This window comes from Catharus ustulatus, chromosome 5, assembly GCF_009819885.2.
Source record: "Catharus ustulatus isolate bCatUst1 chromosome 5, bCatUst1.pri.v2, whole genome shotgun sequence".
Lineage (NCBI taxonomy): Eukaryota > Metazoa > Chordata > Aves > Passeriformes > Turdidae > Catharus > Catharus ustulatus.
In genome coordinates, this window is record NC_046225.1 from 49,258,052 (window position 1) to 49,270,001 (window position 11,950).

The 11,950-nt window shown below is 38.6% G+C and overlaps 1 protein-coding gene across 4 annotated transcripts in view; it reads left to right on the forward strand.

Moving 5' to 3' along the window:
* The window catches only part of TEC (tec protein tyrosine kinase), a 66,049-nt gene extending 58,396 nt beyond the window's left edge, over window positions 1-7,653 (forward strand). For 3 of the 4 annotated variants that reach the window (XM_033061125.2, XM_033061123.1, XM_033061124.2), the window contains 10 exons: window positions 672-726; window positions 891-970; window positions 1,503-1,636; window positions 2,479-2,553; window positions 3,146-3,317; window positions 3,477-3,693; window positions 4,271-4,335; window positions 5,280-5,398; window positions 5,722-5,879; window positions 6,563-7,653. In XM_033061125.2, the coding sequence (XP_032917016.1) occupies window positions 672-726; window positions 891-970; window positions 1,503-1,636; window positions 2,479-2,553; window positions 3,146-3,317; window positions 3,477-3,693; window positions 4,271-4,335; window positions 5,280-5,398; window positions 5,722-5,879; window positions 6,563-6,640 (1,153 nt within the window). In that variant the 3' untranslated portion in view covers window positions 6,641-7,653. The remainder of the gene's footprint in view (window positions 1-671; window positions 727-890; window positions 971-1,502; window positions 1,637-2,478; window positions 2,554-3,145; window positions 3,318-3,476; window positions 3,694-4,270; window positions 4,336-5,279; window positions 5,399-5,721; window positions 5,880-6,562) is intronic. The other variant, XM_033061126.1, reaches the window with a different exon arrangement.
* The last annotated feature ends 4,297 nt before the right edge of the window (window positions 7,654-11,950 follow it).

Here is an 11,950-nt window from a genome sequence, read left to right on the forward strand (position 1 = left end):
GCAGAATCTGATTAAAGGCTGCTGTGCCACTTCCCTGCTTGGTTACTGAAATAACAGCATAGCTCAAAACAACTGCACCACACCATTTGCAAACTACTTGATTTTCCTTTTTTTATTATTCTCTGTGAGTGACTGTGGTGCTTCTGCAGCTGCTTTAACTTGCCCATGCAGCACGGAGCCCAGAGATATTCAACCGTGACACTTAATTCATAGTTTCAGCCTCCCCTTTGCTAGGTGGGTCCTCCCTGGGAGCCCAGAAGCATGGAGATACTGGATGACAGAGCAGTCTGACAGCCAGCTCCACGGGTGGTTTGGCTGGTGTGCAGGCAGCTGCTTCCCCTGGGCTGCCAGCCTTCCCCTCGGGCTGCTCTTCACAGCAACTACTGCCATCAGCCTGGACATGTTTGACAAGTCTTTTTTCCAAAAACCTTCATCAGTTCCCTGAGTTTTGTGGGTTTTTGTGGGATCTCCCTGTATTTGTTTAAGGGCTTTCTTATCGGATAACTCCACAGTGTAGTAGAGACTGATTTTTGCATGTTATCAAAGATTCAATTCTTGATCTTCATTTATCATAACATTATTTAATCTCTAGCTTCACAATACTTTGCTTAAAGCATTTTAGGTAAATCATGCACCTTGGGGAAGTTTTATTTACTGATGTTGTGTTGCAGGTGGTACAGCCGAAACCTGAACAGAAGCAAGGCAGAGCAGCTCCTCAGAAATGAGGTGAGCACATCAGCTTTGCAGTATCAACTGTGAAATTAACTTTAAATAGCTCCTTTAGTTAAAGTAAAGGCTTACTTTGGCAAGTGCATATCCTGGAACCAAGTGAAAGAATCATGTAACTTTAAACCAATTGCTCAAAACTGTAAATGTGCCTCCTGTTTTAGGATAAAGAAGGTGGTTTTGTGGTGAGAGACTCCAGTCAGCCTGGCCTGTATACTGTTTCCCTTTATACAAAATTTGGAGGGTGAGTTTCTATGGCTTCTCTGCACACCTTGTCCCATCTGAATCTGTTTGTATCTGTATCCAAATGCATTGGCTGGGGGAAAGCCAGGAGAAAGTTCAATGAAGAAACAAGGGCTGCTGTAATAGAAAAGATGGGTGACTAAAATGAACTTCTCAACTCCATGGTTAGTTCCCATTTGGTTTAATCTAGTGTAGACCTTAACCCCCACCCAAAGGAGGAGGTTTTGCTCTCCTACTCCATTTGGTCCCTTCTGTCCTGCCAGCCTGCATTTGTGAGCTGAACTGGGGAGCTCACTGGGCTGATAATTAACCTTTTCTGGGTTAATCTTCTACTTGGTTTGAACAGTGAGAGGAAGGCAAGTTGCCAGTGCTTAGGATGGTTGATATTCAAGCTGTTCCTAAGTGTGTAGTACTGGGTACCTGTGCTGGCCCTTTCAGTCTACTGCTCCTTGTCGATGTGCTCCTCTTAAAAAATTCACAACAAATGACATGGTATTATCACTAACTGTTATTGTTGTTAATTATTTTTCCAGGGAAGGTTCGTCAGGAATAAGACACTATCATATAAAAGAAACTATGACATCACCTAAACAGTACTACCTCGCAGAAAAACATCTCTTTAATTCCATTCCAGAAATAATTGAATATCACAGCCATAACGCAGCAGGTAGATGGATTGGGTTCTTTCTGTCACTTAAGGTTGATTTGAAAAGGAGTTTGAGACATCTTATTTTTTTAATGAAATTTTGGGGGTTTGTGGATCCTTCCTTTTTAGGGAAGCCATGAAACACTGCAGTTTCACATTATTTCAATATAGACAATAATTTGAAAGGTTTTGTGTGTGTGTCTATATTATATACACACACACACATATATATATATGTATATATGATGTACAAAATGTTACTGCCCCAGAGTAACAGGAGAATAGTTGTATCAAATCAGGGAAAATTGTTCCCTTAGCTCCACACAGTGCTTTTATCAGGTGCCTGTTACCTACAGTAGATGGATAGGGATGGTACTTCCCCAGAACCCTCTTCAGGCCCTTGTTTTTTACCTGCTGGTCACTGCCACTTGAAATAATCTAACCTTCCCTTCCCATACCAAAAAGTTGAGAAGAACAGTAATGTGTTGTTCAGAAAATCCCTACTCCAGATCCATCGCTTGTGGCTGATGCTGGTCTCTGCCTACTGTGTGATGGAATGGGGAGAGTATAGGAATTAGATTCACGGCACAGATACTAATACTTCTTTTTTCCAAGTCTGGTCTGTGCATAAATCTCACTCATGAGCTATAGTTTCCAGATCTTTACATTAAATTCAGATGGCTTAGCATTTCCTGATGGTATTCTGGAAAATACACCCCAAAAACATACTCCCACTTTTCTTTTATTACAACTGATTTTTCTACATGTTCTTAATTGGAGTCTGCAGTGAGCAAGAGGCTGAGTTGCTGCCTGATGCTGTTTCAGAAGTAAACTGTGTCTCTTGAATTATCATTGAACCTCAGGTCTCGTTACCAGGCTGCGTTACCCAGTGACCCCAAAGAAGACGACAGCCCCAACAACGGCAGGATTCAGCTATGGTGATTACCTGTTATGTTCATCTACACATATCCTAGCGATTTTATGTATGCTAAGATGCTACAATGCTTTCTAGAATTTCTAAAATTTCCTGGAGAATTTGATACTTTTCTCCATGCTTTCTGCCATGGATATGTTGAGCTCTGCTGTATTAGAGAGCTGTGCCTTTGGTTCTTTCATTAGTCTCCAGAATTCTGACTCAAACTTGGCCCTTTGATCTTTGTTGAGGAGTTAATGAATTTGAATTTGAAAAAGCCATTTTTCAAGCATGGTGATGTGAGCCACTTCTATTCATTGGCACAACTTTCTGTGGTGGCATTTTGTTGAAATCAAATCTGATAGTATCAACATGTAATTACTGGCCTCAGGAAAGTTTGAATTTTGACTTCTGTGTTAGTCAGGAATTGCTTAAAGGTCATGTCTACCTAGAAGTTTGTTTTGTGATGTATAGAAGTGTTCAGTTTTCAAGTTAATTCTAAGACATTTTCTACCTAAATTTCTTAATTTGCTACTAATCCATTTTCCCTTTCCTCTTCCTTATCCTGTGCCAGCTCAGTGTTCCTTAAGTGTTGATTAATTTGTTGTGCTTTGTAGAGAAATGGGAGATTAATCCCTCAGAACTGACATTCATGAGAGAGCTGGGGAGCGGTCTGTTTGGCGTGGTGCGCCTTGGCAAGTGGAGGGCTCAGTACAAGGTGGCCATCAAGGCAATCCGGGAAGGGGCCATGTATGAAGAGGACTTCATTGAAGAAGCTAAAGTAATGATGTGAGTTGTGTGCTTGGCACTTTGAGCTCCAGTCCTAGGCCTCTGATGCTGTGTAGATTATAAATAAATGCTGGGGGAGGTGGCATTTCTGCAGTTTGTGTGCTGGAGACCTAGTACTGGGTGGAGGAAGTAATAACAACATGATCTCAATCTTTTCAGGAAGCTAACACATCCTAAACTAGTTCAGCTGTATGGTGTGTGCACACAACAGAGGCCCATTTACATCGTGACAGAGTTCATGGAGCATGGCTGCCTTCTCAATTACCTGAGACAAAAACGAGGAGTTTTGAGTAAAGACACTCTGCTTACTATGTGCCAGGATGTGTGTGAAGGAATGGAGTACCTGGAGAGGAACAGCTTTATCCACAGAGACCTGGTAACATCCCATTAGGCAGCACACGCCTCTGAAATTTTTATTTTTTTATTAATAATACGTTATTAATACATTATTTTTTATTAATATACATTTATTAATGTACCTATTCCTTTTTGAAATGGCCTGTTTACAAGTGCTTCTGTTCTTGCAGAAAATTGAGTGGATGAAGTTGGCTCTTTACAGTCTAGTCAAGTCTCTAAAGCTGCTCTGTGCAGAAAATCATGAGAGGTTTTTCTCTCCCAAGAAAGTGGAATAAAATCTCTCTGAAATTCTTATAAATAGTAGCAATTTGTACTGATATAATAGCCTATCTCCTTTCTGTGAGAAAGGTGCCGTTTTCACTACACATTAATCCCTTGAGATGTTATTTTTTTCTGGGGATCTTTTATACAAGAATATAGTTGTGAAAATGGTGCTATCAAGATGTACATGTACTTTTTATAATGAGAATACACGACTGAACTTGGTAAATGGCTTAACTTGCTAAGCAATGAGTACAAAGATCTGATTAGATTGCTGTAATTTGTCTGCAAGACACTCCAAGGTTTTCATCCGGGTCTAACCATTCCCCTTGCAGGCTGCCAGGAACTGCTTGGTAAGCGACTCGGGAGTGGTCAAAGTCTCAGATTTTGGAATGACAAGGTACGTGTGGGTGTGCAAAGGTATGGAGATTTGGAAAAAATCACCTATCCCTTGTACATAGCCCAAAGGGAACACAGACCAAGCAAAACTGCATACAAAAATGATCTTTTTCTGACCTCTCTAGGGAACAGCCTTTGAGGGGATTTGTTTTGTCTTTTTCTAGTGCCTTTAAGGCTTGCTTGTTCTGTGTTGATTTCCTAACTCATTTTTAAAAAGAGCTTGTGTTTCATAGAGAGCAGAGCTGCTGCAGAGATAATAGTTAATCCGTATTTTGGTAAATAGATGTCAGAAAGAGGCTGTTCAGTGAGTCTGGGATTCTCTTGGGATAGATGGTTCAGAGTTGTGCTAGCTGAAGGGCTGGGAGATGCTGAGCTCTAGAGGGGGTTTATTTCCTGCCCTTGTTAGCACCTGCGTGGGTGATGTGTTGGTGAGGCAGTGGTGGGAGCAGCTCTTCCAAGAAAGGTGTTAAAGCACCGTGGTTTGACTTTTGCCACATAGCTGTGTTGCTAAGTTTCTATGTCCCCTGACAACGGAACTCAGACTGGCTGGCGAAAAACAGAACATGAAATTTCTGCTTTTGCCTCATTTTCTCTCATAATAGAGATGTTTAACTTGCAGTGCCCTAGACCTGTGTTCTATAGCTAATATAGCACAAGAAAGGACTCTGGGGAAATATGAAAAATGAACAGAGTCGTGGCTGAAGCCGTAGTACTTCCCCAGGGAAGCTACTTTATCATGTGATGCTAACACCCTTGGCCATTAGGTGGCAATAGGAGCTTCTAATATTCCAATCCAACTCTAAATTAAAATTTGCAGTTTTGGAGGCTGACAGAAGGATATAATGTCTGGGTTTTTTGGTTTTATTTTGGTTTGTTTATTTGTGGTTTTGTTGTTTGGGTTTTTTGGTTTTGTTTTTATTTGTTTGTTTGTTTGGTATTTTTTAGGTATGTCCTGGATGACCAATACACAAGCTCTTCAGGGGCTAAATTTCCTGTGAAATGGTGCCCCCCAGAAGTCTTTAATTACAGCCGATTCAGCAGCAAGTCAGATGTCTGGTCGTTTGGTAAGATATTCATCATGAAAAGAAAGTGTATTTTTCGTATTTTATTAATAGCAGTTAATAAGCTCTGGTTATTGGGAAGGATTCAGGCATCTGAGAAGAAGCTCAGAGAAACCATTTGCCATGGTTTTATTAGTGATAAAATTCCAAGGACACATTTAGTTCTGTTTTTCATTAAAACCCATGCTAGTAGAATAAGATATAAGTGATGACTTTTCAGTGAATATAGATCTCAAACTATTTATCTATCAGAAAGCCTGAGTCCAGGGCTCGAAATAAACACATATTTTAAGAAGCTAATTATTTTATTTTTCTTTTCCCCCCAGGTGTTTTAATGTGGGAAGTATATACAGAAGGAAAAATGCCCTTTGAAAAAAGCTCCAACTATGAAGTGGTAACAATGGTTAGCCAAGGACATCGCTTGTATCGGCCCAAACTGGCCTGTAAGCAGATGTATGAAATGATGATGATGTGCTGGCAGGAGGTATATCTTTAAATATATATATATTATTTTTTTTTTGTCTTTGAATTGAAATAAGGGTTGATCTAGAAACAGCAGTTATCTCCTCTGGAGCAGCATTCTGAGTGCATCCAGGTCTCTCAACTATTCATGTGCTTATTCTTAAGACAAAGATCTCCTCCTGGTTTACTGCTGAACTAGTGCTGTGGTAAGATAAAATGCTGAAGAAATTTCTATGAAATGAATGGACTGTCAGATTAAGTATGTGAAGGCATTTAATAACAAAATTAAATAAGTTCTCATTTCAGAGGTCAGAAAATAAAGTTGATATAAAAAAGGCATTAGAGAATGACACCCAAAATTCCTAGGAGCATGAAAAACTTGAACAAGACTGGGGCAGTTCATTAGGGAAGGGTGGGAATGGGGAAGAAAAATTTAAAAAGTGTAGAACTATGCAAAATAATGAATTATATGAAGAGTGTAGTCCAGCAACACCTATTTATGCCTTTTTCAATGCATAAAGAAAAGGTGTTGCTTACTGAGATTGTGACACATCCCAAAATCCAGATAAGGAAATATTTTTACATTTCATACCTAATAAAATGCTAAATTCCTCACCAAAGAATGATTATATGCCCAGTAATTTATCAAAATCAGCACTACTTCACTGATTTCTTACCACAGCTGTGCATGCTTTTTATTTTTAGAAACCAGAGGAACGCCCAACTTTTGAAGAGTTGCTTCATGCAATCTTTGACATTGCAGAGGGTGAAGATGCTTTTTGAAAAAGGCAGCGGCAGCACAAGCAGAGGAAATAAGGCACTTACCAGAGATATGTGGCTTCATAGTTTCTTTTTAAGGTCTCGATCCTGTAAGCTGTTTGGTGCTGCTAAACAATGTGGGGAATATCTGATGCACTCCAGAACAAGAAGAATTTTTATGTGATGTTGAGAAATGAATACAGTATCTTTAGGAATATTAACAATCTCTATATTTTCTCTGAAAAGCCAGCATTGCATAGCTGTAAAATTGAGTTCTTTATGGAGGGAGAAAATTTGCCCAGAGGCTAGGAACCTTATTTGCATTTCGTGGATTGAGTTCATGTACATACAGTCCAGGTTTTTGGGTTTCTTTTTACATCGGCAGTAGCATTAGTAGTGATTTGCATGCTTAAAAATGGACGGTATCTATAAATGGCTTTTTACTGGCGCTGAAATGTTTCCAGAGATTCTCCAGCAACATTATTTTTCTTGGTTGATGTGCATTTATCAAGAAGATGAAATGTGCCTCTTTCATTTGCACATAGTAAGTTGTTACCAGCACAGCCCTCAATTTAACATAATACTCTTAAAGCTCTGCTCCATGAGCTGTAATATGCCTGGAGTCATTGTAAGCTGGGTTTACCTCCCATGCTTAGTCTTCATGTTACTAATGAAAAATAAGTCCAAGATGAAGCACAGCTTGCTGTCAGTGAACCATAGTACCATGTTTTGGATTAATTATGAAATAATTTATATGCTGTATGTATTGTAAATATATAAATTGAATGCATTTATTTATACAAAGTGGGGGCTTTTTGTCTTGAAATGTTCAAGCACAAATTTGTCCTTTCTTCACTTAAACACACAGTTCTCTACAGTGGGGGTTGTAAATGAGAGAATTTCTTGAGTGTGTTTAAGAAGGGCTTGTGTTTCTGTCTGTTGTCTGTACATACAGTGATCTAACCTCTCTGTTCATAACAGAAGATACCATACTGCATGTGTGTGTAAATAAACTGAATGTTAACTATTCTTTGGAACCAGCTAATTTGTAGCCTATAATTTACTGTCAATGCGTCGTAAGTCAAACTAATTGTTCACATGAATATGGCATTACAGTAGCACATGTTTATATATGTATATATGGATATATAGATATATACATTTAGTATGCAGTTAACCTAACTTTAAAGCAGTGCATATGAGGAGTACTTGTACTCCTGTGTCACTGCAGTCACTTTCTAAGTAGCTCTATTAAATGTTTCCATTTTCTGTTGCTACTTGTGCTGTTGTGCCATGTGTAATAGCAAATAGATTCACCAAAAGTTGTTTTGTTTTGTTTTGTTTTGTTTTTTCTTTGCAAGTAGTCAGAGAGAAGTATGGTGAAGTTTATTTCCAGTGAAATTATTAAGAGTAACCATAGGTAGCTTAATACATTCCATCATTCTCACATTGGAGTATTTCAGTAATCAGTTTTAGAGATGTTTAGATTCCCACACTGCTTTGCTTGATGTTTGCCTTTAGGAGGAAACCACCTCTTCCTTGGAAGAGGTACTTTCCTTTTCTCATGCTATTCTATTGAAAAGCTACAAACTTCCAGAAAAGGTTCAAATGCCTATTTCCTTAATGACAAAGTCTCAGAAGATTATTCTGACCATCCAAACCAACCTGTCAAATTGTTGAGTCCAAAACCACTCTCCAATCAATACCATCAGCAGGTACTGTTAAAAGGGAAAATCTAGGGGTTTCTACTTTACCTAGCGAAAAAGTAGTGGGAAAAGCAATGTGGAACATCTAAGGTAAGCCAAGCACATCTTTTCTTCCCTACCTGCCTCCTTTGAGCCCCACGTTCTCTCCACAGTATGGTAATGCTAACTCTTTCAGCAATACATTATGTAGTAAGTAGTGTTTCCCTTAAAACCCAAATGAAGCTTAGGAAAATAAGAAGACTAATTGATTGCAATGAACCTTAAGCCTATTTCTTTGCAATAATTAAATATTTATCATTGATTTGTATAAGAAAACACACCCCAACTGTGTGAACTTTTGGCAGCAGTTTTCTCAGTGGGATGGATGCTTTGAATCTGACCCTTTCACCTGCCTCTTCCAGTACCTGAAGATAATTTCTGCCTACTTGGTATTGGGCTTGAAACTTAGGATGTCAGGAACTCTGAGGCACCCAGTTTCTAGATGAATTCATTTTTTGAGTTGAATGTAGCCTTAGTGGCTAATTTTAGAAAGGATCAGAACACCTTTGGCAGCAGCTGTGTTGCTGACTCTCCTGGTGTCTTCAAAGGCAGGGTGAAATGCTGTACCATCCTTTCTTCTGGATGAGCTCACTCACCCTTAAGCAACTTGAGCCCTTCCTCCCATTTTTATTAGAACTGAATTTTTTCAAATGTTGGGGTCAAAAATCCATCTGAACAAAACCAAATGCTGTGATTTACGTCTGCTGTGGCTTTTAAACTTTTTTTTTAAAAAAGAAATATTTAGACCTACTGTAAGTTTAATAACTTTCTTTTCTATAAAATGTTTGATACTAGAGAGCAGGCAATTTTTTCTCCTTCTACTTTGTTTGGGGCTTTTTTTTTTTTAAATAAAAGGTAAGTAGGCGTGGTCAAGCAATATTTGTGGTTTACCATGCTTCATATCAGAGCAAAGAACTCCGTTTGGGCTGTTTAACTGACACAGCTGACGAAGAGAGCTTTGCATCTTCATTTTAATATAAACGGATAACCAGACATGATTCTTTCTACCTGTAAGTAAACTTGGCTGCATGTTTTGATCTTGAAGTTTTGTTTTATGCAACAGCAGTGTACTTAGCAAATGAAGTATTTAAATATTGCCATAAAAATGCAAATCTACTTTCTCTTACGCGGCTAAGAGGACCTCTGTTAAGACTGCTTGTCTTGACTTTTAAAATTAATGCACAAATGTTAATCCACTGTGTGATGGATTTAGCAAAACAACTAATCTTTTATATATATGGGGAGATATTTCCACATACTGTTCTTAAACTTGTAAACTGTGTCGACATGGATAAAAAATTTGGTAGAACTAAACCTGTCTTTCCTCCAGAGCAGAGTTAAATCACAGGAAACAGAGGAAGCCTCACAAAACACCTAAAGCTGAAAGTTTGTATTTTAAAGTGGTTTTAGAAGCAACTTATGCTGTGACTTTCTACTAGGTTATTGATTTTTGAAGTGATGTTGAAAACTGACAGGCCACACCAGGAGGCACACCGTGTGTTACAGCAAAGGTCTGGGTTTAATAGGTGAAGCTGAGTTTGTAGAGTTGAACACAGTTAACCTTCTGCTCCATTGCAAGAGCTTCTTGCAAGAAATGGTAGAAGAGTGTAAACCCTTGGCATTGACTAGAGTGCTTTCAGTGTTAGTAGTGCTTTGGGAAACAGTGTTTCAGAAAAAGAAACTCAAGCGAAGAAAACTGTGAAATAATAGAATTTTTAAATGCAGATGATAAAAGTTAATTTCTAACTTGTTACTTTTGTCTTTGATGTGACTTTCCTAAAGCTGCCATTTACAGTGAGTAACAGCTGAATACAGGAGGAAGATTGCACATATATGTGTGAATGTGCACATGTACAGACATTATCAACCCAAAGTGTGCTCTGGGTGTTGTGGGACTCTTATCAGGCCACGATGTGTTTTCACTCTACCTTCTCTGTTCTGATGGGACTCTCTTTAAGCTGCTTAAGCAAATGGCTGTTCCTGACAGCTGACCCATCTTTTTCTCCTTCCTCTTGCATCCCATCTGCTCTGTTGTGCACAGATATATTTATTTCGAGGACTCAAAAGTTGGCTATCAAAATGTCAGCTGCACATTTTTAGGCTGAGTATTTGTCAGAGTAGCTTCAACACCAGTTTCCTAGTGTTTCGACATGCTTCTCATGCCATGGGTATTTCTTGTTTTGAAACTGAGCATCCTAATAGGCCTGATGTACAACACTGTACTTCCATAGGCGGTCATGACTCTGTGCTTGTGTTGGGATTTGCATCTGCTTGCCTGTAACTAGGGAAATAATGTGACACTGCTTTATAAACAAGTTTCTTCCTCCTAAATTTTTCATTTTCAGAAAGAAAAAGACATTAGTAGTGAAATGCACTGTATTTGTTGGTTCCTGTGTTAAATAACTGTCTAAGGTGGCAAGCTTTCAGCAAAAATTGCAGAAATAATAAATTATCTATGCAATTGAAGAAGGAAGATGGCAAGTTCTAGATTCAACATCTCGAATACTCTTCTTATTTAATTTAAACCTAGGTTTTAAACTACTGAATTTAGTTGTTCCATCATGATGTACCTCCAGGATCAAAGTAACGTGTTTGGGTAGCTTGTGCTTTGATAGAACTCAAGGGAGTGTGAGCTGAAAGATTTAATGGGGCTGTGGGTGCTGGAGAAATCTTCCTTGCTATGGATTTAAAAGAAGCAAGATTTGATCATTGGTTTTTTTTGGTTTTTTTTAATTTTTGGGAAGCTTTTTGGTTAGGTAGGAAACAGAGAAGTGGAATCTAAAATTAACGACAGCTCCATAAGTACTTTATTTTAACAGACTTCAAAATTAATTCACTTCTAAAAATTATGGAATATTTCTTCCTCTTAGCCTGTATTTCTTCCCCATGTCCTGTCTAAGCAGTCTGTCATTCATAAAATGGCAAATCTAAATGGTCTCTCTGTTCTCTTCCAAATATGGAATCCAAAATGTGATTTGCTTGCTGAGGCACAACTCTCAGTGACACCATCAATGACTAATCTTTAATTTATGAACTCTTCAGTGTGGTTACATGGGTTAGGGCCCAGGGGATCAAGACCAGCTAATATGTGACTGTAACACTCCTTGACAAATCCAGTATTTTGCTTAGGAAAGTGTCTTTGGTGAAAAATTGAAAGAAATCAGATAGAATAGTTCCACTGATTTCAGTGATCTAGCAGAAGGGATAATCAAGAAGAAATATTTTAAATGAGTAAACCCTAAGAATCTATTTTCAATTTATTTGTATTTTAAATGTTAGCTTAAGTATTATAATTCTTTCTTAGTCTTTCTGATGGCTGTTGAGAAAAGAGAAAGGAAGGAAGAGTACAAGACGTGAGAGGATGCATGTGGGGGTGAGAAGTGTCAGGCAGGAAATGCCATCTTCCTGCCTCGTGACAATGCACTCTGCTGTGCAACCCTCAGTGTGAGCATCTTCCTTGGCCATGAGCAGGAGACCAACAGGAGAGCAAGTCAAATTATTCACTCAATGTATCAAAGCTTTCCCCATCTGGCCAAGTCTTTCTGAAACACCATCACAGTTTGGGCCTACTTTCTCAAGTAAGTTGTGA